The sequence below is a fragment of the Crocuta crocuta genome, unplaced genomic scaffold (assembly GCF_008692635.1).
Source record: "Crocuta crocuta isolate KB4526 unplaced genomic scaffold, BGI_CrCroc_1.0 scaffold64, whole genome shotgun sequence".
Taxonomy (NCBI): domain Eukaryota; kingdom Metazoa; phylum Chordata; class Mammalia; order Carnivora; family Hyaenidae; genus Crocuta; species Crocuta crocuta.
The window spans coordinates 12,056,381-12,081,596 of NW_027530640.1; the positions used below are offsets into that span (position 1 = coordinate 12,056,381).

At 53.4% G+C, this 25,216-nt stretch overlaps 1 protein-coding gene across 1 annotated transcript in view; it reads right to left on the reverse strand.

The window, feature by feature from the left end:
* NRG2 (neuregulin 2) overlaps window positions 1–25,216 on the reverse strand; it is a 185,783-nt gene that overhangs the window by 15,731 nt on the left and 144,836 nt on the right. The window contains exons 2-5 of the mRNA XM_077768888.1: window positions 23,421–23,592; window positions 17,920–18,038; window positions 8,410–8,530; window positions 1,972–2,030 (exon numbers count right to left, since the gene is read on the reverse strand). Of these exons, the coding sequence (XP_077625014.1) occupies window positions 1,972–2,030; window positions 8,410–8,530; window positions 17,920–18,038; window positions 23,421–23,592 (471 nt within the window). The remainder of the gene's footprint in view (window positions 1–1,971; window positions 2,031–8,409; window positions 8,531–17,919; window positions 18,039–23,420; window positions 23,593–25,216) is intronic.

Consider the following 25,216-nt stretch of genomic DNA (forward strand, 5'->3'; position numbering starts at 1 on the left):
ACAAACTCAGAGAGGTTAAATGAGGCCCCAGAACTAGGAAGCTCAGCAGCTGGCATTTTTATTCAGATCAATCTGAATCCAAAGCCCGAACACTTAAAGGTAGCATTTTCTACCACCTGTTCAATAATTATCTGATACAACATTGCACTAAGTGCTCTGGGCAAAGTGCTTGAAGACTGTAAGTCCTTCACGGAAAGGAAATAGCAATGATCCTGATGACACTAGGCAGAGAGGCCTGTGGCAGTATTTCTAGACTCCTTCTGGGCTCCTGAACCCTGTGGACCCTTCTGAGCTGAAAGTTGAAGCAGCGCAGCTGGCAGAAAAGTTTGGCCAATGGCCGAGTTTTGGAGGCTTGGCAACTCTGATTCAGGATGGACTGGGACTCCCTGTCCAGAACAGTCCCATAAGGCAGGGAGGCTCCAGGCCCAAGAGTGAAAAGGAATAGGCCCTCCATGGCCTTTTCCCCCTGGTCCTTAGCCTTGGCCTGGCTGCTCTGTTCCCTCCTGAGGCCCCTCCTGACCTATGGTCTTCCATGGGGGGGCTGGATCTGACTCTGCACTTCTTCCTAGAGCTTGGGCTCTGGAGAATTCTGGACCACATACCCTGACCAGAGCTCTCCTCTTATCCCCATAGCCTTCCTCCTTGGCCTCTAGCCAGAGGGGCCTGGGGAGAGTGCTACCTCCCACACACTGTGAAGACAGTTGACCATCTGGGCTGACCACCTCCCTGGGGCCTCTACTTTCCTCTTTAAGTCATGGCTTCCAGGCTTTAGCAGGGAGAAGGAGGTGATGATTTCTAGGCTTTTGTGCTGTGGCCTAAGGAGGGGTGGGAGACTTGTTTCTCCACCCTGAGACCCAAACTCTCCAAATGACCCCTGGGTCCTGCTCTCAGCCTCTCCTGCCTGGAGCTCTACCTCTCGGTGCCTAGGCACCATCACCTAATTAGGAATTAGGTTCCTAATTCTTCATGGGACTCAGCTGTCCTCCTAGGAGAGGAGGAGGTAGGGTGGGCTGAGCAGGGACCTAGTATGTTCTGGAGGAGGGGTGACAGTGTCCTGCTTTACAGGCCAGCAGACTGGTGGGCCCCAGATGGAGTCCATGGCCGGCCAGGGGCTTTTTGCTCTGCTCCACCTCCACCTGGTGATACTTGAAGAAATTGCTCCCAGCCTCAAATAAAACACTCTACAATTAGGGTCTCATCTTTCTGCTGCAGGGCTCATTTTTCCCCCCACAGCTAACTAGGCAGACCAGAAAGCTCCAACCTCACAAGTGGAAGAAAGGAAGGGAATGGAGTCCAGAGTGGGCCTGGAAAGAATCAGCAATTATCCCTTGAATCCTCATTTCGTCTATGTTTTAGCAGGCAGCAACCCCCCCCATCCCACCCTATCCTTGAATGTCTCTGACCTCTGGCTTCCATGGAAACCAGTGCCCTGGGGCTTGTTCTCCCTCAGCACTCCCTTCCCCACTCTCCCCCATCACCCCAAATCAAAACAAACTCTGGCCAGACCCAAAGACAGGCTGAGAACTTATTTGTCTCTCTCAAACACACCGGTACACACGTGCACACACTCATTGCCTGGCCCCATCAGCATCTGACGTCCTCAAAAGGCTTTAAAAGGCAGGTGAGGGCCCTGCTAACACCTCTCCCGCTGCTGGCCTCGTTGCCCACCCTCAGAAGTGGTGCAGAGGCCTGAGCGCAGCCCCCCTCTGCTTGCAGAGAGAATTTGGGGCTGTTACTGCGTGCAGCCAAAAGTCGGGTGGGCTGCGGTGGGGTGGGGGGTGGCAGGGGGCACATCCGTCTCTTCCGAACAGGCTTCTAGTGAGCACTGATGACTGAGAGGAGCCCAGGACACTACCACTCCCCTCTCTCCCCTGTGGCTCCCTCTAGTCAGGCTAAGCAAGGCGGGGCCCCTCCCGCACGGGGAGACTGTCAGTCACCAGGGAGGAAAAGAAATAGAAGAAAGAGACATACTGGAGAAGTTGACCATTGCGAACTGCTGACACCTGTCCCCGGTGTATCCCACAGGACACCTACCAAAAGAAAGAAAACCAGAAAGAGAGAGCCAGGATAGCAAGACACAGGCATTGCAATACCCCGGCACGGGCTCCTGCCAATGCCAGCTGGGTTCCTTGCCACCGTTACCGCTTGTACTGGCCTTGCCACTCTGCCCCTTACCTGCAGCCCTGAACTTTAAACCCAAGGATTAGGCCAAAAAATGAAAAACAAAGCAAAACAAAAGAACAAACCAAAATACAAAAAAGAAAAGAGAAACAAAACAAAACAGCCAAAGATCAAAACTACCAACACCCCTGGCCCTATGCCCTACATCGGGGGGACTGCACCCGGAAGCTTTCTAGGGAGCAGGGACTTGTGTTTGTATCTTCAAACATACTTTGCTTAGGATCTGGCATGTACAATCGCAAAGGCAGTTTCTCCAAACATCTCTGTCCGAAGAATCCGTTTGGACATCTGGAGAAGGAAAAGGGGAAAAATCACAGAACAAACTGGCATCATCCGCGAGGCTCAGGTTAGAAATCAAAGTGCACAGTGATGAATGAGAAAACCAAGTCGGGCGCTGGGGCACACTCATCGCTGCAGGGGCTGGAGTCGGGGCTGGGGAAGGGCTCGGAAAACTTCAAAATCTCTCTCCTCGGTGTTGCTCCGGGTGGTGGGGGGTAGGGGTGGGGCGGAGAGGAGGATGATTTAGGGAAAGCGGGTGGGGAAATTGGGACCCTAAAGCCCAATTGTCCTGTGGTTGTGGAGCCTTCGCTTCTGACCTGCCTGGGGTCCCCTGACGCCAGAACAGTAGCCCCTTGGTGCCAGGCAGTCAGGCAGGAGACCGGGAGCCTTCCAGAATACCAAGTTCTGGGAAGCCACTCCTTCCAGGCCCTACCAAAGGGTTCTCTCCAGGGCCCTGGGCAGGTTTTCTCATCCATGAAACAGCCCCCAGAAAGCTCAAAGGAGAACTTCGGAATGCTGTTCCCAGACTGTGCCCATGACAAAAGTGACCTTGGAGGTGTTTCATCTGTTCTCTCAAAGAGGGTTCTGTGGCCAAATAAATTTAGGAAATTTGCTCCCAGACTTGTAGAGTTGCAGTGCACACTGGCATATGAAAAGCTAGGAAAAGTTTTGTAGGAGAAAAGAGCTTGAATCTTCCACTATGTTCCAAATTTATTTGACCAAGGAAGACATTTTTTGAGGAACCCTTGCGAATATGGTTTGGGGAAGGCTGCCCTAGGGCAATACACATGGGGAAAAAAAGCCTAGTGGGGAACAGGTGAGGCTGGGGAGGAGCCAGAATTACCAACATCTCAAAGCTGGCCTGCCAAGGCCAGGTGCAGGACATCTACCCTCACGTGGCTAAGAACCATGATTGGGGGCAGGGAGGGCTGAAGCAGGCTTCCTGTGGACCCTGAAACTTCTTCCAGTTAGGGATCTACTGGCTGCCTGGACACCTGTCTTTTCCCCATGACCTGCTCCTCCATCCCTGCCTGGCTCCGGTGGGAGTGCATTCTCCCGGGGTATCTCCTCGGTAGCTACAGAGCACCCCCACTCTCTCTCCCTGACCTTGTCCTTCCTCCCAGGTGCACTTTCCTCTGCTCTCTGGCTTCCCCTTTCTTCTCAAGTGAGTCCCTGTCTTGCAGATTTCTGGGAGACCTGCCCAGCCCTGTCCTCTCTTCCGAACCCCAGCAAGGCCAGATACCTAAGGGAACATTGAAGAGGGGGCCAGACTGACCACCCCACTCCCCCCCATTCCCCTACTCGAAGATGGGTTTAGGCTGCCTCTGTCGCTTTTTCCTTAGGAAATTAGGTGACCCCATCAGCAATGTTTCCTCAATAATAGATCACTGTGCAACATTAATCAGTAAACCTCCTCAAGAGGTGAGAGTACTCTACCTCTTAGCATTCTCGTGTATACCAACCATCAGCAACCTCTTGAGTTTATAGGGGACAGCTGCCATTGGCTGTGATAGACACTCATGGAAACCTTGTTAGCCCCAATCTAGCCGGGGGATGGGGATGGCTGGAGACAGACAGCTGGAGTTTCTCTGGGCCTCGGTGGCATCTCCCTCAGGGGAGCCAGTTGACTGGTCTCTGCAGTGGTGGCAATGTGTGTAGGTATGCGTAGCCAGTGGGTGGTGGCTAGGGACTGGGAAGTGTGTCTGAAGAAAGTGGGGGGGGGGGGGGGNGGGTGGCTCTGAGGAGGAGGGAGAGGAGGAGGAGGGGGAAGAGGCTAACACCTTGTCAATATATCCTTCTCTGATCTAAGCATCCTGTCCCAGGAAAATGGAGGTAGTGCCTAAGGCTTCCCAACCAGCTCCCGTCAGGCTCAGCTCTCCTTCCTCAGCTCTCAGAGACTGATGTCCTCTTGGGATGGGGACTAGAGGGGAGAGGTGATTTTTTTTTTTTTTTTTTTTTAAAGCAGCAGCACATTCGGGGATGGAGGATAAAGACCCAAAAGATTGCCAAAAATGATTCTCGGAATCCTCAAAGGAATAAGAAAGAGATAGATTTGACTGTGTCCAATGTCTGAGATTAGCCCAGCTCGTGTATGTGTGTGTGTGTGTATTTGTGTTTGAGAGAGAATGGGGTAGTGCAGGGGCAGGCGGGGCAAAGGGAAAATTTATTTCCTTGCCGATAGTCAAGGGATGCTGTCCTATGGCTCTTGGGAGACTGATGATAACTAAGCACATCCCTGAGTCCCTGATCCCCACACCCAGCCTGGACTGCCTCCACTGCACCCTCCGATCTTTCATGGCCACTGAGTACCACAACCCCAGGTGGCCCCAGGGCCACGGTCTCTAACATGAACGTGCCCCCCCCACCCCGGAGTTATGTAATATGGTCCTAATCTTCTTGCCTTGTGTTTCCCACTGGCTGAACAAAAGAAAAGGCAGTGGGGAATGGGCATAGTGTGGGGGTTGGCGGACTGGCTCCCCATACTGTCCTTTGGGCACTAGATCTTTCCAGCAGGCTCCTGGGCTCACCTTACCCCTGCTTTTTGAGAATGAGCCATGCCTGGGAGCCTGAGGCTTCCCTAGAGAAGATTCTGGAGTGAGCCTACCGCCTTGCTGCCCTGCACTCAGGACATGTACAGGGTGTGGGCTACGTAAACCTATGGGGTCTGATTCTGTGTGGGTAGCTGGCTGGTAGTGGGTTCCCACTGAGACAGGGATTGGCACTCTGAGTTTCAGGCTACAGGGGGCAGTTTAGAAGGAGTGGCAGGTCATAGCTTTCTCAGCCCTCCCCCACGTCATCAGCTATGACTATGGGAAGGTCTGTGCCCAGGGCTGGAGAAGAGCAGAGGTGATACAGGGGCTGAGAGGAGAGCCCATGGGCTGTATCTGGGTTGACAGGTTGGAACTCTGCCTCCCCATTTTCCCACCCACCTCCTGGGCCTCAGTTTCTCCTTTTGGTAGCCTGGGGATAATGCCATGTGTGCTGCCCTCACCCGGGGTAGGGGGAGGATGAAGGATGAGGGTGTGCCCCGGGCACTGGAGGGGGTGAAGGGTCTCTGGCCTCATGAGAGGTGAGGTGGAGATGTGGAGAGGATGAGCAGGCAGATGGGTATGGGATGGGGAACCACCTGAACATGGGGTGGGACGGGGGGGGGAGCAGAAGGGGGAGGGATGAGCTTGATGGGAAAGGGAGGCATGCCGCTGGTATGTGCACAGGGCTGGAAAGAGAGTCTTGTTCTGTCATCATCCCCTGAACCAGTCCCCAAGAGTCACGCACCAACCGTGCTCTACAAAAACACGGAGAGAAGAGGAGAAAGCAGCAAGAAGAAGTGCAGAGGTCCCTGTCTGGCCCAGACAGGAGACAGTCACCTTGATTTGGATCCCCATTTTCAAATCCCCCTAAGTTTTCTTTCTTTCAAACAAAATTCAGTATCAGTGACACTGTTTCTTTTGGCTCTGAATTCCAGAAAAACAGGAGGGACGGAGTGTGCCTGCTTTCCAGCACTCCCTGCAGGGCTCTGAACCAATACACAACAACAAGTGTCAGAAAACCAGGAAGGAAAACTGAGTTTTATAGAAACTGGAATGAAACTGACCAGTCTAGTTTCATTATCCAAGCTAAGCGGAAATGCAAAAAAATCAAAATAAAAAGTAAACAAACAGCACAAATGGTAAGACGTGAGTTCTGTTTCCTATATTCTTTCCTTTTTATTCCATTCAGGTGTCATCAGGAATCCCAAGAGGCCTGCCCCCCTTCCCTCCCGACTCACCCACCCCCAGAATGGCCTCTGGGTTCTGCCCTGCCCCCCCTCCCCCCTGTCCTTCTCCAGCACAGCTCTGAGGACCTGCCCTCCTGAAAGCGATCTCCCCTGAGGGCTCAGGGAGTCAGGGATCCTGGTTCCAGGAGCCCTGACTGGGGCTGACCTAGGGCAGGTTGAAATGGGGTGGTGGTGGTTCTGGGTACCAAGGTCAAGCTCTAAGCAGGGAATCCCAGTTGCCCTGGTGAGGAGAGGACACAGGACACTATCTTCGTAATGGTTTAGGCTCCTGCCCCCTGCTTCTCTCAGATCTAGCTTGGGGTGACTCAGAGGGTCCTAGGGGTACAGCCTTGCTGGCAGGACCCTGTGGAATCTCATAAGCTCACCACACCCCTTTCCACACTAAATGCTAACACTGGAGCTCTCCCATCCCATGGCCCTCTGTGGCCCCGGCACCTGTCCTGGGTGGCTGAAACCTTCCCTGACTGGAGCCAGGGCTGATCTCTGTGATGCTGCTGGATTCCTTCAATGTCTCAGGGTCCAAGGGGCTAGGGAAGAGGAAAGGCATGGTGTGTGTGGTGTGCCTGTGTGTTTGTGTGTGTTGGGGGATAAAAGAGGGGCTGGGCCATGTCCGTGAGGTACTCCAGAACCCTTATGACTTTCTACAGATCTATTGCAGAGAGCTCAGAGCGTTTTCAAGGCTAGAATGTTTCACACCGTCTCTAGCACTAAGGTGGCAGCTTCCCAGAGGCAGAAGGAGAAAAGAGGAGGGGCTGAGGACTTCCCTGGGGGACCTGCTGTTGCTGCAAATTCAGGATGAGGGAGGCCAGTAAGGGGATGGCAGCAGATGCAGGGCGGGGCTGGGGGTGGGGGGCAAGCCAACAAGGGAGGCCCGCTGGGGAAAGAGGCACAGATCTGGCTGGCAGTTGGGGCCCAGCTAGTCCAGCACCAAGGTGAGACTGTCAAGGAGGCATGGCCCCTCATGATCACCTGTGAGGGGGAAGGGACTTTGGCTAAGGCTACAGTCAGTGGGAGAATGCAGCTCTGGAGCTGGAGCCCAGAGGCAGGAGAGCTGAGAGGTGCTGAATCTGACCTCGTCTGTGGGGAGGGCAAATGCCTCTCTGAACTTCTACCAATACTCTGGTGGCCTTTGCCCACATGCCATGGGAATGGGGCCATTGTGGCACCTTGCAGGGTGCTCGGCTTGGGGTGCTTTGAAAACCCAAAGTTGTTAACCAGTGCCCCTTCTTCCTCCTCAGGATCTGGCCAGAACCTGCACTGCCCTCACCAAGCTCTCCCTCCGGCTCCTCATACACCCACCAGAGAACCTGTCAGGGGGTGCTGTGGGCCCAGCTGCTTGAATAGGACCCAGCTGGACCTGAACAAGCCCTCCTGGGTACTGTGCTCTCATCTGCTCTGTTTGCTAAGGGGAGCAGGATAAAGATCCTGCTGGGTAGAGAAGCCTCAACTTGAGCTTCTTCTTAACCTTGACCTCCCCCTTGGGCCACACCCAGAGTGGTGTCTTTGCTGGTGTACCCTCACCCCTTAGAGAGGGGCTAGGGTCTGAAGTGGCAGAAGTGACTCCCAGGGTGTATCTGGACACCAGGCAGAGACAGTAGCCAGGACTTGAGGTGAGCACCGGATGCAGAGTCCTCATCTCCCCTCAAGGCTCTGAGAGCAGACCCTCCACTACCAAGGGCACTGGGAATTGTGCTTTGCCTGACCCTCCCAGGCTCTTCACTGCTCGGGGAGACACACCCTGGGAAATGTTCATCAGAACACAGTTTGGAGAGTTGCTGAGAGATGGGGAGGGTGGTGGTGCGGAGAGAAGGGGGAGAGAGAGAGAGAGAGACAAAGGGAGGGGGAGAGAGAACCCAGTGCCTAGGGCATAGACTGGCATCCCCATCTCCCTAAAGGGTGGGGTGGTGAAAGGGTGGACATGGGGAGATGGGGTGGGCAGGGGCCTGAGAAACTGGCACTGCAGAAGCCCTGAGCCCTTTAGAGTTTACATCTCACTCTATTCTCAGAAAGGCCTAGGAAGTGGGGCAAACCTCCCTGTCTACACCCCTGGGAGACACCCTGTCAGTGGCTTGAAGTCCACTTTGCCTAGAGCCCTCCACTTCTGCCCAGCCTCTCTCACCCTAGTCTTGCCCCCATGCCCATGCCCATGCCCACCCCCACTGGTCACTTACTTGCAGGAGAGCTGGTTGATGCCCTCGATGTAGTAGCAGACGCCTCCATTGACACAATAGGACTTGGCTGTCTCGTTGCATTTCCGGGCGTGCCCCGACCATGATGACAGAGTGGTACTCACTGGAGGTATGAGAGACACGTGCCAGTGACCCACTGAGACCAACTCTGGGCCCCAGGCACCACCTCTTTCATGGCCCGTCAAGGCCCATCTCAAAGCTGGAAGTTCAGGAACTGCAGGAGGAGCTGGAGAGGGAAGGTCTGGTGGTGCCTCCCAGTCACCAGCAAGGCACAGGGGAGGGGAGGCCACCAGGAGCTCTGACCCTTTGCCCAGCACCACCCTGCACCTGTGCTCTGGGCAAACTGCCAAAGGCCAGGAAGATCTGCTTTATTTGGGAAGGAATGAGAGGCTAGCAGAAAATGCTCCTTGTGCTGGAATAAGCACCCACTTCTTGCCTGCCTTTCTGGGGCCTCCACTGCAGGTGGGATACGATACTATGCCTTTTGTGGGGAACAGAGTCATGGGGGTACAGGGAGGAGACGTCTATGTCAATCTGCACTGCTTGGGCTCTTGGGGTAGCCCAGGAGGGTGGCTGGAAGGGAGCTGGGCTTTGAAGGGAACAGCACCTTTTGGACACTCAGTCTCTAAGATCTAGAGAGAGGTGAGGAAGAGAATCCTAGCGTCCATGTCTTCCTCCTTTGCCCCAGAGGGGACCAGCCTTCCAGGAGGGCTACAGAGGCGGCTCTGCCCATCTCCGTAAGCGCCCACCCAGGAGTTTTCTTTGCATTCTCACCAGGCAGCCCCGTCCTCCCCCACCCAGTCAGCTGTTGCCTCTGAGGGAGCATCCAGGCCTCGACAGCTCAGGCTATAAATCCTGGACGTCAGGTCACTGGAGAGGAGGTGGGCTTGGGAGAGGCCTGTACGATGGCTGGGATGTCAAAACTGGGAGAGAGTGAGGCTGGGCTTTAAGGCTGCTGACCCAGCCTGCATATCTGATTGATCAGATTCATTTGGTACATGAACATAACTAAGTTCTGCTCACCCATGGGATGCCATCCAGAAACCTGGTTTCAAGTGAAAAGCTTTGCCCCAGATGTTGTCATCTGTAAGCTAACTCTGGAGGCTGTGTATCCAGATTGGCTAGTCCCTCAGCCTCCAGGGCTCTGAGGGTCTCTCGCTCCCACCCAGCAGCAGCCGCAGCAGCAGCCTCCTGAGGTGCTCCTGTCTCCTCATGGGTACCCAGTCCCTCCCCGCCCCCTCCCCGTGGTGATGGGGTTGCGAGGAGGAGGAGGAGGGCAGGCACTTGGCGCCCTCAGTGTTTAGACATGTGGGAGACAGATGGAGCGCGGGGACCGTGAGTGTATACACAGCTCTGCCTCTGTATATGTCTGAGGAACTTGCTGATAAAACCCGGCGGGCAGGGCCGGCTCCCACCTTCCCCTCCTCACCATGCCTGCTGCTGCTCTGGCCTCCCTGAGCCCCACCCCTGAGGAGGTCTCCCACCAACCCACACTCAGCAGGGACTTGCGCGCTGGCAGGGACAGGAGGCCTCTGCTGGTCTCTACCCACTCTGGGTCAGGGAGACCCAGAGAACCGAGAGAGGGACAGAGAAGAGAAAACAGCTGAGGTGACCTTGCCTGTGACATATAAAATCTGTTGCTCTAAGGGACACCAGAGGTTGCCCTGCCCTTCAGTTATATTGTCAAGGAGAAGGGAAGACGAAGAGCAGGGGAATGCCTGTCGAGAGCCATTGTGTGCGTTGTGACAAGGCCTCAGGGCTCCTGATGCCTGGTCGAGGCTCTTCACCAGCCAGCCAGTCCCTTGTGGAAGAGCATGTCAGCACCTAGGCGTGACATCAGCAGACGAATGCAAACACGGTATGGACCAGGGCCCCCGCTGACTGAGGCAGAGGAGTGTCGGGTCAGCTTGATTCCCTCTGCAGCGGTGGGTGGCAGAGACTGCCCAGTGCTGTCCTGAGTGAGCAGTGGACAGCAGCGAGGATGGTGGCGGGGACACAGCTGTCCACATGCGTGTCAGTGTTTACGGAGGCCTTGGGAGGAAGAGGACAGCTCTTGAGGCCTCAGCTGGGATGCACGGCCGGGGCTGCCGGAACCGTGTCAACGTGGGGGCTAGGATCAGGGCCCAGAAAGGCAAAAAGGGTGGGCAGTGGGGGAGCCAGTCACAGAGGGGATTGGGGGGTAGAATGAGCACAGGCCTCTCCCCCTCAGAAGTAACTTGAGGCCACCTGCTCTGCTGGCAGGGCCTTCCCAAGTCGCCGCAGCCCAGCGCTGCTGGGGGGGAAGGCTCACGCCGGGAGGATTTCCGCACTGAAGATGTGCTCTTGTGCTGTTCCAGCACACACGCACTCCCAAGGCCGCTGGTCTGGGCTCCATGGTCAGCATATCTGTATTTCTCCACTGTGTTCTCCCGTGTTTGGGGAAGTGAAGATGACATACGGACTCCACGTTGGAGAGTCCGGCTGCCCCCTTGATGCTCCCACGGGGATGGTTCCTCGCCTCCCCGGGAGGGGCTCCTTATCATCGGCCCAGACCCTTGCTCCCCCAGGCTTGCTGTGAGCAGCACAAAACAAAGACCTGGAGGGCGTCTTTGGTTTCTTTTCCTCCTTTATTATTCCCATCCATCTATACTGAGGCTGTCTTTGTACATCCTCATGAGCCTCTGTCCATGTGTCCCTACTGGTCCCCAGTCCAGGCCTCCATGGTCTCTTTCTTGGATGACCAGAGCAGCCTCCTCACAGGTCTTTCTGCTCTCACTCTGCCTTCATCTCTCACCTTTTTTGCTTCATTGCTCAAAGTGATCTTTAAAATATGTGAAAGTGGCCGATCACTTTCATGATCAAAACCTTTCAATGGCTTCCATTTACACTTAGAATAAAGTCTCCCACCCTCCCCACAGGTCTAATCTGGGTACTCCACCTCCCCCACTTCATGTCCTATCCCTCTCTTAGAGTATATTCATACTATACTGGCCTAGTCCAGCTCCTCTAATCAGCCAGGTGTCTTCCTGTCCAGGCCTTTCAAAATATCGGTCTCAGAGACTCCTCCCTTACTGCCCAGGTTCCTCCCTTACTCTTTCTCTTAGCTGCGTACACTTGCACTTATAGTACTTCTTCTAACATAATTAAATGATTAGCTCCGAATGTAAGAACCATCTGGGCAGGGTCCATGTCTGTCTCGTTCACCAATGAACTCCAATGTTGAGCTTAGTGCTTGGCACACAATGGGGTGCCTAACAAATATTTACAAATACTTGTTATGCGCAAACGGACATCTGATTCTTCAGAGTGAGGTGGCTTCTACTACCACCCCAGGAGCTAGGCTGGTCAACGTGGCCTGATGATGAGTGCTTTTCCATAGACTAAGCATTATCTCCTATTAAGTGCAAATATTCCTGGCGGTCACCAGGGGAAATAAAATCAAACCACAGTGAGATACCACTTCACACCCACTAGGATGGCTATCATAAAAAAATGGACAATAGCACATAGCGGTGAAGATATGAAGAAATTCGAATCTCTCTACATTGCTGGCGGGAATTTAAAATGGTGCAGCTGCTTTAGAACACAGTCTGGCAGGTCCTCAAAAAATTATACCTAGAGTTACCATATGACCGGGCAATTGCACTTATAGATACCCAAAATAATTAAAAACCTATGTCCACACAAAAACTGTTCATGAATGTTCTAGCAGCATTATGCATAAAGGCCCAAATGGGGAAACACCCCAGATGACCCAACAACCCAAAATGATTAATGGATAAACAAAAGATGTTATATCCATATAATGGAATATTATTCAGCCATGAAAAGGAAAGAAGTACTGATACAGGTTACAATATGAATGAACCTCAAAAACATGATGTTAAATGGAAGAAACCGGTCACAAAAGGCCATCCATGTATTTATATGATTCTATTTATATGAAATGTCCAGAACAGGTAAATCTGCAGAAGCAGAAAATAGATTTGTGGTTGTCAGAAGGTGAGGGATGTAGGATTGGGGAGTGCATACTAATGGGTTTAGGGGGTGATAATTAGTGGTGATGGTTATTCAACCTTCACCTTAATATGTGTATGTGTATGTGAATATACTAAAAGCCACTAAATTGTATATTTTAAAAGGATGAGTTTTATGGTATGTAAATTATACCTAAAATTTTTTTATTTAAAAATATCTGGAGGAGGAGCCTGGGTGGCTTAGTTGGTTGGGTGTCAGACTCTTGATTCTGGCTTAGGTCATGATCCCAGGGTCGTGGGATCGAGTTCTGTGTCAGGCTCTGCACTGAGCGGGCAGCCTGCTTAAGATTCTCTTTCTCCTTCTGTCCCTTCCCAGCTCGTATGCTCTCTTTCTCTCTCTCAAAAGAAATGCCTGGAAGAATGGCTAAAATCACAAATATAAGAAACAGCAAGTGTTGGCGAGGCTGTGGAGAAAACGGCTGTCACACTGTTGTTGGGAATGCAAACTGGAACAGGCACTGTGGAAAACAATGTGGAGATTCCTTAAAAAATTAAAAACAGAATTAGCATAAGCTCCAATAATCCCACTACTGGGTATCTGCCCAAAGAATATGAAAACACTAATTCAAAAAGATATGTGCATGAGGTTTATTGCAGCATAATTTATAATAGCCAAGATATAGAAGCAACTCAAGTATCCATCTATGGATGAAGGGATAGAAAAGATGTGGTATATAGATATGTAATGGAATATTACTCAGCCATAAAAAGAATGGAATCTCAACATTTGCAACTTGGATGGATCTAGAGGGTACAATGCAAAGAGAAATAAGTCAGAGAAAGACCTACACAACATGATTTCACTCATATGCAGAATTCAAGAAACAAAGGAATAAAGAAAAAAGACGAATAAAGAAAAAAGAGACAAGTGAAAAAAAGACAAATATAGAGAACAAACTAGTGGTTGCCAGAGGGGGGAGTGGGTGCGGGATGGGTGAAACAGGTGCAGGGTATGAAGAGAACATTTGTGGTGAGCACAGAGTAAGGCAAAGAATTGTTGAATCACTGTTACGCACCTGAAACTAATGCACACTAACTATATTGGAACTAAAATTGAAAATGCCTGTAAGGGTAAACCCAGGAGGTCTCTATCAGCCATTAATTTCTTGGTGGGCGTGAACTTATTGAGGCATTGAAAAGGGAAGGGCCAAGAGGGGAGTTGCTGGGGATGAGATTGTCTCCTGGCTGCTGTTGATGCTGCCAGCACTCTTTACCACCGCTCCTGGAGAAATCTCTTGTCTTTCAAGGCCCAGATCAAGTGATATTGCTCTCTCAAGGCTCCCTCTCACTTGCTCAGCATGCTCCCTTCCCTGTGCATAAAATTGCTTCTCTTTTCTGTGTGTTAGAACCAGCCTGTGCTCTGAATTTGGGTTTTAGCTTCCTACCAGGAACTTTGAGGGGCTTGGCTAGGAGCCAAGATTATGACCTCCCGGAACTTACAGCAGGGTCTTTCTGAGTAAAGCTTTACTGAATATGTGAGCAAAAGAGCAGGTGTGTGTATGTGTATGATTAAACAGCCAGCCTTTCTAAGCACCCCCTGTAAGGGACTTCCCTCTCTAGGGCTCCCATGGTCTTGTGACACCCAAGGTCAAACCTGCCTGCCGTCTGGGGCAAAGCTAGGCCCAGATCGGTATCCTGGGACTGGAGCAGCCCCTGGGGTATTCCAAAGATCTCTTTCAGCTGGGGATGAGACAGCTGGTTTCTCTAACTCAGAGATGGGTCGGACCAAGCTGATTGTTTTATTAAAAGCATCACACACTCCTTGCTGACTCCTCCTCCTCTGGGGCAACCCGGAAGGCAGTCTCTTGTGAGCTGGCCGAGCTTTGACTGCAAGAAGGCTCTGCTCTAATTTGAGGAAGAAGCCTCAAGCTCTGCAGGAACCCAAAGCAGGGAGCCAAGAGTCGTGGTGATGCCCTGTGAGCACCCCCTGTTCTTTGCCGCCCTCCTGTGCCCTCTTCTGGCCACTCCACCCCTTAGCCCTGGCTTCCCTGGGGCCTGGGCGGGCCAAGCCAACCCACCTTGGGATGAGTCACAGGGGGGCAGGCACAGCTGCCCGCTACCCGCCCTCCACCTCCTCCCCAGGGTGAGGTTGCTGCAGGTCTTCTGTGCTCCATGGGTAAACAAGGAGCCTGGGCATCTCTGCCTGTGGAAATGCCCCCACGGGGATCCTCTGGATCCCCTGCGGTGGCCCTGTTCACTGCCCTGTGTCAAGGGTAGGGGTCTGCCATGAGTTGAACACAGCAACAGAAGACGGTGTGTGTGTGCCTGTGTGTGTGCGCGCACGCACGTGTGCGTGCATGCGTGCCTGTGCGCAGTGGTGGCTAGGTGCACAGGATGTCTATCCTGACATCAAGCTCAGCATCCCAGAATTTTGCAGGGCAGGGGTCTAGAGATCTCTGGCTCCACTTCAGATGGGGAAATGGAAGATAAATGAGGTGGAGGAGCTCTCCCAGTGTGGATGGCAGAGCTCCGAAGACAGAGCTCACCAAAGCCCTCTGCCACTCTGCCCTCCCGCTCTCCTGCTGGGCTGGAGGGAGGGAGGGGTCTGGAGCCCTGTGGGAAACTCACAGGGCCCAGTCCAAACCTCCACATGCCTTCTTCCCTCACTGATGAGAACACGGGCCACTAAGGGCTGACAGGAGCCCCTGTGTGTGTGTGTGGGGGGGGGGCCTGCAGCTTACCTGAAGGGTCGTAAATGGTCTACAGCCTCAGACCCCCAAACCCCGCACAGGAGGGAGGGCGCTACCATGGTTTTCTGCATGGCAGCCCTTCCCCTTACTCTACTAACCGGCACCCGTCTAGGAAAGTGCCCCTGTGTAGTTCTGCCAGGGCCATCACTCAGACTTTGTATGTATAGGAGCCTGGCAAGGATGCCACCCCATCCCCTGAGCACAGTGACTGGGCCAAGCAGGGCACATGAATTAAGCAGGGTCAGTTGGCATCCATCCTTGTGATCATATGAGTGGATGAAAAGACAAAGCTATCTCTTTTTCTCTGGGCAGGAGGCCAGGTTGATGTCAGCCTGGAGCTGTCTGAGACCATGGCCTCTTCTTCCCCAAACATGGGAGAAGCCCATTTTGCAGTAGAAGAGAATGAGGATCACTTTTAGTGGGGGAGAGAGTCCTGAACCTTACTCTGAGTACTTGGATTCTATCAGATCTACCTCTGAATTTCCCAGCTTTATAAACCAATAAATCAATTCCTTAAGGTAGTTTTAAGCTGGGTTCTTGTCAGTTCTAACCAAGAAAATCTTGAATAATTAAACAAGAAACATAAAGCCCAAAGTCGATCTAGGAATGTCTGCCCACTATGGCTTGAGGTGACAGGTGCTGGACACCTAGCAGGGGCCATTTTCCTGGGCTTGGGACAGGTTGGGAGGAATGGGGGGAGCAGCTACCTCTACTGGGGCATGTGGGAGTCAGTAAAGGCCTCGGAGCAGATTATAAGTCATTTTCTATATTATTTACCAGGTGCCTATTATAAGCCAGGCACTGTGTTAGGCCCTAAGGTTAGAATGGCAGTTAGGCTAGCATAGCCCCGCGGAGCTCAGGGGCTCCGTGTTTGCTAACTACTTTTACATTGTATAGAGGTCTCACTAACCATCCATTAGACTTGGGGTAGAATATTCAACCACTTTGAGCTTCAAAAGACACCATGGGCTTGTCAGGGCTCCAGATACAGTGTGGAATGTGGAATGGAGTGGCTCTCAGCAAACAGTAGCTCTTACTGGAACTCCTGGGAAGAAGGCACCATCCCTGCTCTCCCCACTCGTGGCTCATCGTTCCACGGTGGAGGTCACACTTGCACAAAAAGTTGAGCAACAGTGTGAGATTTGAAAAATGACCTAATAGAATTCAGGAAATACACAAGACCACAGCTGGCTGAGAAGTGGCCTGGGAGTGAGGCCTGAGTTGGGCGGGACGCTGTGGTGGGATGAAGGGGTCAGGGAGGATGGTAGCCTGGCAGAGATGGCATGAGAGGAGGAATATGAATGGACTGTAAGGGACTGACACAGTTAGGGCTGGAAAGATCGTTTGGGCCAATGGTGTGAGCTGGGTTACGGGACAAAGCCCTTGTTCTGTGGCACCATGGGGTAGGGGCATGGCATGGTGAAAGCACTTTAAGAGGCTACTGCTCTGGTTTAGGCGAATCAAGATGAAACTGCAACTGGGTTGCCTCTGAGGCAGGGTTGGAATGGGAGCTACAGGCGTGAGAAAGATCCAGAAAGAAGATGGACCAGGACTAGGAGACTTGGAACTATAAGCTATAGTGGCAAGGGAGACGAGGAGCCTGAGAGGCTGGGAAAATAGGAGGATCCCTCACAACACGGGACAGACAGGGTCTGCAGCAGGTTTTTCTCAGAGGTTCTCAGGGCAGGGGACATTCCGCGTTCTCCTGATACTGCTGGGTTTAGGGAGCACCGGAGGGCTGTCTGGTGGAAGTACTGGCAGGTGAAGGCAGACACAGGATTTGATGGGCAGGGACAGGACGGGAAACAAACCCAAATGCCCAGGTAGCCAAGCGATATTATGCTCTGCGGGTGGGAAGAGGACAGAGATCTGTGTGGTTTGGAGTTACTTCCCAGGCTAGAGTGGAAGCGTGCGGCCTGAGGACAGGCAGCTCTGGCCAATTTCCAGTCAAGGGAAACCAGGCTGTCTGCGTGCTGACACGGGAGCTGCATGGCGGAGGCGGGAAGCTAAAGGTGCCCTGAGTGCTGCGGGCTCTTGAATTTGCATGTTTTAAAAATTTTTTAATGGTTATTTTTGAGAAAGAGACAGAGTATGAGTGGGAAGGGGGGGAGAGAGAGAGAGAGAGAGGGAGACACAGAATCCGAAGCAGGCTCTAGGCTCTGAGCTAAGAGCCCAACACTGGGCTTGAACTTACGAACCATGAGATCATGACCTGAGCTGAAGTTGGACTCTTAACCGATTGAGCCACTGAGGCGCCCGGACCTCGTATGGTTTTAAGGGAGAGGCCCACCTGTTGGAGGAGGGTCTGCAGTCCCTGAAAAGAGGCCGCCCGCAGGGGCCAACACACCCCAGTCTCCTGGCCATGGCCCCCGCCGAGATGGGGGCCTGCACTCGGGTGCCCAGCGGAGCAACACTCAGTCAGCTCCCACACGCCCGGGGCCTGCCTCTCCCCGGAGCCCTGCTCCTGGCAGCCCAGCCTCCCATAATTGCCTTCTAAAAATATCTTTCCCCCACCCCCACCTCTTGATTTCAAAATATTTAGTTTTCAGGATATTTAAAATGAGAGCTGGCGGCTCTTCCAGGCCCAGATAACAAAGCTAAACATTTATGCTTTGACTGCATTTCTCTGAATCGGCCCAGATCTTGGGAATTGATAGGGCAGCAGCAGAAGGGAGGGGAGTCAAGTGCAAGATTTATCATGTGCAGGCCTCCTGAGGGCTGGGGGGCAACTGGCCCGCCCCACCAAACACTCGTAGGACCCCTCCTCTTGTTGGGGGACCACCTACCGCTGTTGACGTGGAGCCGGCCCCGGACCGTGTCCTTCCCCAGGATGTTCTCAGCCTCGCAGACATACTCCCCGGCGTCCTCCACCTTCACCTTGTTGAACTGTAGTCGTGAGTTCTTTCTGGTTAGGGAGGGGATAAGGGGGGAGAGACGTGAGCCAAGGCCGTGGCTGGCTGTGGCTTCCCAGCGGTCACCCAGCGGTCACCTCTCCCCGAAGAGCCACAGCGGCTGTGCAGGGTGGGTGGGAAGTAGATTCTGAGCTCCAGGTAGAATGCTGAGTCCCCTGAGCTGGAGGGGGACCTAAGGGCTCAGGAGAACACAGGGTAGAGAGCTAGTGGCTGCGCATAGGTTCTAAATCCGTGAACCCTCATGTCTGCTTTTTTAGGGCCAGACCTTCTTTGTAACCTTTTCTGGGGGAGAAAAGTGGGGTCTCCTAAGGAAGTCACGTGGCTACCTTTCTCCTCTCCTTTTGGTGTCCCTCCTCCCAGTCCCAGTGTTTGCCTCAAAACAGAGCAGCCAGTGGCTCACCATTTACCGCAGCCTTCCCTTACAAGTGGCAGCCTGTCACTCTAGATATGGAAGACCTGTTCCCAGGTACCTGGGCAGGCCCCTGATCTAACAGGTTTCCATGGCAACTGTGCCCGGCCTCCAGGTCCCAACCCATGGCTCCCCCTGTCCTCACATTAGCCCTGCCACCAGGGGTGCTCTGGGGCCTCTCCCAGGGGCTTTAGCTTGCTTCATTCATTCATTCATTCATTCATTCATTCATTCATTCATCAGTTTAATAAAGCTTCTGTGTGCTTAAAGCTTGGATACATCAAGAGGACAAATCGATCCTAATCCTAGTGGCCTGGCTTGCCCCTCATGGCTAACCTGAAAGTGGACAGGGCAATGCAGATGGGAAAACTGAGTCCTAGGAGGGGCTTTTGGACTTGTCCAAAGGCACCTGGCAAGGCGAAAAAAGAGGTGAGCAAAGAATGGGAATCAGTGGGGACACGGGCCCCTCAGTGGCTCATGGACTATTTCCCAGAGCCCAAGGCTGGGGCTAGCCCCCTCTGTAAAGGGCTTTGCACCCAGTCCCTGCATGCTGAGAGTTGTGGGGCCCGGCCTGGGCAGGGACTCCGTGCTGTGTGTGACTCCAGGGCACCGGGCCCTGGTTCTCCTCTTCCTTCTGAAGACCCTGCCAAACCTCTCCTTCCTTCCCAGGGTTTCTCTGCACCTGCCCCAGGGCGCCTGAGCTCTGCAGGGTCTGTTCATACCTCCCATCCCTCCCTCTGCCACGGTGCTCTTCAGGGGCCTGTCTGAGCTCTGGATAAAGCCTAGTACCCCAGCCTGGCCCCCAGGGGGAAACAAGAAGTAGCATGAAAATTTCTTTACATGATGTAACCTCCTCCTCTTTTTAGTCCCAAATTAAAACAGCAGATTCCCAGAATGTGTGTTGTGTGTTGGAGGGCTGGCGGAACAGGAGGTAGGGCAGTACAGCTGTCACTGCCCTAAGCCCAGGGATGAAAACCAGAGCATGAAAGCTCCTGAGGGAAGGACAGGGGAGCGAGGCCGGGCCACGGGTGGAGGTGGCAAACTGACCGTCATCCCCACTGGGGCTGTGCTCTGAGAACCCGTTTCCTGGCCTCACCTCTGCCTCCAGAGGGGGTCTGTTCTCAGACCTCCTCACTCTAAGATCCTCCAGATGAGGGTCCATGAGGCTGACTGGTCAGCAGGCCCTGTTGCTGTGGTGATGTCCTCACCGATGTTGCGGCGACAGCTGCCTNCCAGCTCAAGCCAGTCTCTGTCTCCTTGGCAGTGGTGTCTGCCTCCAATCCTCTTCTGTCAATTCAAGTTTGTTCTCTTCATTAAACAGAGCCCTGGAAGCCCCTCTGGCTAAAACAGTATCTCCTTCCTGGCTCCAGCCTAATTAGATACCACAAAGCCCAGCTGCCCCAGGACCAGGCTTCTCTCTCTTCTGGGCCACACTTCCCTGACACTGGGTGAGGAGAGCAGGTGACTACTCAAGGCTCGCAGGGTTAAGGTGTAGAGGGCACAGAGCCAGAATCTCCCTCTCACCCACCGCTGAATTCAAAGGGGCTTCCCTGACACCACATCCCATGTCACAGGAAAGAAAGGTGGAGTTAGGTTCACAGATACCTGGTGAGACAAAAGCTGGAAATGGAAGGAAGGCCTTCCCACATGAGGTATGTGAGACCTTCAGAAAGTAGGTCCAGGGCTCAGGGAGAGGCCCTCTCCTTGGAGGAACTGGAAAGAGGCAAGTGGACAGAAACAGTGATCCCTGGGTCTCCTGGCTGCAGGCACCTTACTTTATCAGCTCTGTGAAGATCTCATCAGTTCCGGGGAGAGGGGCCCAGACTTTCATAAGAGACCCTGGGGTCAGAGCTAAAGGGTATGGGCTGTATGGTTCTCTCAGCCTGGGAGGAGCAGGGGCCACTACATTCCCTTCTCGTTCCTAATTCTCTGAAGAAGCCCCGAGGAGTTAAGATTCTCCCCCACCCTCCTGGTAGGCCTGGTGCCCGCTCGCCACACTGACCCAGGCCTGCCCCTGCGATGGATGCCCCTCCCTTCCTTCCTCAGCCAGTTTTCTGCTGGCAGGGACAGGATCTGGGCGGCCGCACATTTTCCTCAGTGCCTACCTCCTGCTGCCTGCCTGAGGGGCCTGTTCCGGCTTGCCCCTCATAAATAAGGGAACACACAGCTTGGCAAGGGAGGGCCCTGCGCCCAGGGCTGGGGGGGGGGGGGGGGGGCTTGTTTTCTTATGGCACAGGAAGGCTTGGGTGAGACAACTCAGTGTGGCGGCCTCAGAGACAGGCAGCACCCACTGGGGAGGGGGCTGCTGTGGATCAAGGGTCATTTCAAGAGCGAGTGTGGCCTGGCAGAAGGCATGCTGGGATGACCAAAAAGCAAGCTGTAGTGTGGGCAGAAGGAAAGAGAAGATTCTGCCAGAGAGGAGACTCCTGCTCCTGTCCCTGGCCCCTGTGCCAGGTGAAGTGTGTGTGTGGAAGTGGCAGTTCTCTATCACGGCTCACTGTCTTCACCCCATCAACTCACTGCTGGGAGCCCAGGCACAGGCTAGGTTGAGCGAGGAAGTTTTAGGAAGGCAGCAAATGGGACATGGCCCTAATAGAAAGAGGGCAGGAGGCACACCTCAGGCTCTTTAGGGGTCCCCAATACCCTGGACTGAAAGACCTGACCACACGCTGTTTCTGGACTGGGTAACCCATTTGTTAGATAAGGCTTGGGGTGCCTGGGTGACTCAGTTGTTAAGCATCTGACTTTGGCTCAGGTCATGGTCTCTCAGTTTGTGGGTTCGAGCCCCGCATCAGGTTGTACACTGACAGTGCAGAGCCTGCTTGAGATTCTCTCTCCCCCAATTTCTCTGCCCCTCCCCGACTCATGCACGCACACGCACACACGCTCTTGCTCTCAAAATAAACTTAAAAGAAAAAAAGAAAAGAAACTGAGGCTTGACCAGGACAGTAACTTGCTCAAAGTCTAGGTCAACCCAAAGGGTGTCTTGTCCAGTTCTAGTGTCACCCTGTACCCAGGAGAGGACATCTAGGCCTGCCAGATTCTCATCAATGCAACACTCAATGTGGATGTCCTCTGCCAGGCTGTACAGGGCAGAAGGGTATACATGGGTGGCATCTAGCCTCTGAGGCTCTCTCATGCTAGAGGGAAAGAGAGACCCCCCCCCCCCCACCCCCACCAANGGCAGAAGGGTATACATGGGTGGCATCTAGCCTCTGAGGCTCTCTCATGCTAGAGGGAAAGAGAGACCCCCCCCTCCCCCACCCCCACTCCCACCCCCACCAAAAATAAATGAAACCGTGTCTAAGGCACCATGAGAAGAGACCATGAGAGCTGCCTGGAGGGTTCAGGAAGGTGTCCCAGAGGATATGACATTTAATATGGACCTGGAGAACTTTGCCAGGGACTAGGTGGGGGGTGGGGAGCTGCCAGCATAGCCTGGGTCCAAGTCCAGGGTCATGAAAGGAAAGGCCAGGGATCAGGAGCACTGAGGTGTTAGGGAACAGCACTGCAATGACTTAGAGGTAAGGAAGAGAGGAGCTGGAAGGGCCCTGAGGCCCCAGTTGAGGCTGGCATACAGCAGGCTCTCAAGGCCTATCAAGTAAATGAGTGATCGGATATGTGTCCATGTTAGAAAGATCATCCCCTGCCAGGGTCACAGGGGTCAGCGGATCTCTAGAACTGTAAGCAAAACTGGGTGGATAAGACACATTTTTTCCAGAGAAACAGTGGAGGCCTTTACCACATTCTGTATTGGAAGCTAGACTAGAGGCTCCATAAAGGTAGGGACCGTGTCCAGTTCAATCACCAGTGTACATCCAGCCTCTGACAGAGTAGAGTGCCTGGCACAGAGCTGGTGTTCGATATGCACATGTTAGATGCAGAGATGAACTCACAAACAGGTCTGTGGCACAGGAAAGGTGGGGATGGCCGAGAGTGGGACCTCGGAGGACAAGAGGCCAGAGGCAGGAGAGCAGCTAAGAAACATGCAGGGCACGGAGCAGGGTGTCTCCTGCTGGAGGGGGTATGGGGGCTGGTGCCAAGCAGCAGGCAGTCTACTTCTGCCACAGCTGCGAGGAGGGCACAAGAGGGCGAGCAGGGCCAGAGAGGGCAAGGGGGAGAGGCTAGACTAGGGCATAGGATCAGAGCTGTCTGTAGGTAGCTCAGAGGTGGTAGTGTTTCACTGGCACCATGGATCTGGAACTCAGTATAAAAAAAATTGTGCTCACTGGGTTATCAGCTCAGAGGGCGAAATCACCCACAGGTGGAGAGGAGGGAAGCCCCTGAGACAGGAAGCTTCCAGCACTGATGGTGACTGAGAGAGTGGTCAGAGGCACGGAAGGACCAGGAGCGGGGGCCCGTGCCAGTGGGCACAGAGAGGCCTGGAGGCACGGGGCTTGAAGGCTCTGAGGTCGCCAGGTCTCTCGAGAGCCGCAGCCACAGGCAGAGTGGGGGTGTGTTTACAAGACAGACTCCAGGAGGGCAAAGAGTCATGGAGGACGACAGGGTGGAGTCAGTGGACATGAGACTGACTCTACATGATGGTGGAGAGGAGAAGCAGGATGGGCAACAGCTGGAGGAGGGAGAAGGGCAGCGATGTGGAGGGAAAGCTTTCAGAAGGGAGGTGATGTGAGAGTTGGCAGTAGAGAGAGGACGGTGGAGGCCATCACTCATGACCTCCAGATGCACCCTGGAGTCAGTCTTTCACCAAAGATGGCCAGATGTGGGATGTGTGGAAGATGCTTTGAGAAGTGTTAACCTCCACATGCAGAGCTGAATTTAATCATCCAATTACTTTCAAGCATCCAGAGACCTTCATTAAGCATCTACAGTCTGCACAACACTGGGCCAACATAACCCAGAGCTGCAAGGAGCGAGTGGGTGTGGCCAGGAAGAGGGACCAGAAGCGTCCCTCCTTTTCAGGGAGGAGGAAGGGCAGCTGGGTGGACAGAGTCTTTTTTCTCACCTGCCGTTGCCGTACTTGATGCGAATGTCCCGGCTGCGGTTGAGCTCCTTGCCGTCCTTGAACCAACGATAGGAGGGCTGAGGGTTGCCCGCTGCTGCCTCACACTTCAGTGATTGCTTCTCACCCACCTGTCCCGTCTGGCTCTTCATCTTCTTCAGCTTGGGCCGGGTGGCTGTGGGGCACAAGGCAGGGAGGTGAGCATGGTGGCAGAGGGGGTAGGGAAGTGCCACTGTCCTGAGGAGGTAGCCATCCCTCCTGGCGTCATTTGCCAGTTCAATTCAATAAGCATTCACAGAGGGCCTGCCATGATGTCAATGTGGCTACTGCCTGTGGGCTTTCATTCCTTCATGCCTGGAACGGTACTAGGAGTTATATATACATTAGCTTAGGAAAATAACCCCATGAACTCACTGCAGTAATTAAACCCCTTCATGGATGGGGAAAACTGAGGCTCCGAATGGTGAAGTCACTTCCTCAGGGTGAACCGGGATTCAAACCCAGGTTCCCTTGATTTCAGTGCGCAGGCTCTAACTGGTGTCCGGGACCCCCGGGCCTAGGCTGGGCCTAGAGGACATAGGCGGACCAAGATGACAGACACAGCTCCTGCCCTCAGGAAGTTCAGACTGGCAGGAGAGCTGTAATCTGGCATTAATGTCATAGCATGGTTCACGGAGGCCTGAAGTTACTAAAACTGATAGGAGGGACCCCAGTCCAGGCTGGGGGAAGAGCTAACTTAGCTAAGGGCTGAGGAATGCTAAGGGGCCAGAGGGGGTAGGATAGGAGGTGGACCAGGCAGAGTGAGCACTGTGGCTTAGGAGAACCACATGCGGTCCGAAGGGTGGGCTAACTTGAATGGGTCAAGTGGAGTAGCTCTCTGGGTGACAAAGCTTGGAGCTACACAGGGGGGCACAGGCCCACCTGGCGCTGCAGGCCTGCACATGTCAAGCTCCCATTTTTCTTGCACATAATTCTATTTCCACATGCCTTCTTTCCCATGCTTCATCTCCTTGCTCCCCTCCCCCTCACCAGCCAACAACAGCCAAAAAAAAAAAAAGGAGAAAGTACTGTGTTCTCAGGAAGGTAAGGGCAAGCCCATGCTCCCTGCTGCGGTTTGTAATAATTTCCATCAGGACAGCCCTTCATAGGTTACACAATGCCCTCATGCATGCTCTCGTTTGGTCCCTGAGCTTGGTAAGGCAAGTGTCATTGCTGACAGTGAAGATGAGACTCAGAGAGGTTAAGAAACTTGACCAAGGTCACACAGCCAGGCAGCTACAGAACTGGCACCGGAGCCCATGTGTCTGGGTTTGCAACGGTCAGGCTTGTAGCAGCGTGGCGTCTGCTTTGCAGCCTGTGTCTCTTTTGGGGGAAGGAGGACCTCGTTGAAATCCTTCCACAGCAGAAGCGATGGTCTGCTGGGACTAGGGAGTTGTCAGGGGATAGAGGGGTCTAGGCTGGCTCTGGATGAAGGCGGCCAAGGGGGCCTGGCTATAGAGGGTGGTTCTCCCCTTGAGCCTATCCCTGAGCTGCTGCTTGGAGGCGGGGTAGATGTGAGTGGGGAGAGAAGAGTGAGAAAGGACTCCTGAAGCCTCAAATACTATATGACATGGACTCAAAAAAAATAGTGCTTGTGAAATGATTTTGTTCATCCTGGAAAATTTAACGATATAGATGGATAAAAGAAGCAAACAATTATTTGTCATCCTGGTCCTCAGAAGTAAAATATACCTACATACACACGCATTGTAAATAAATGGGATCTGCATCAGTAACATGATTCTTTTATTTAATAAAAC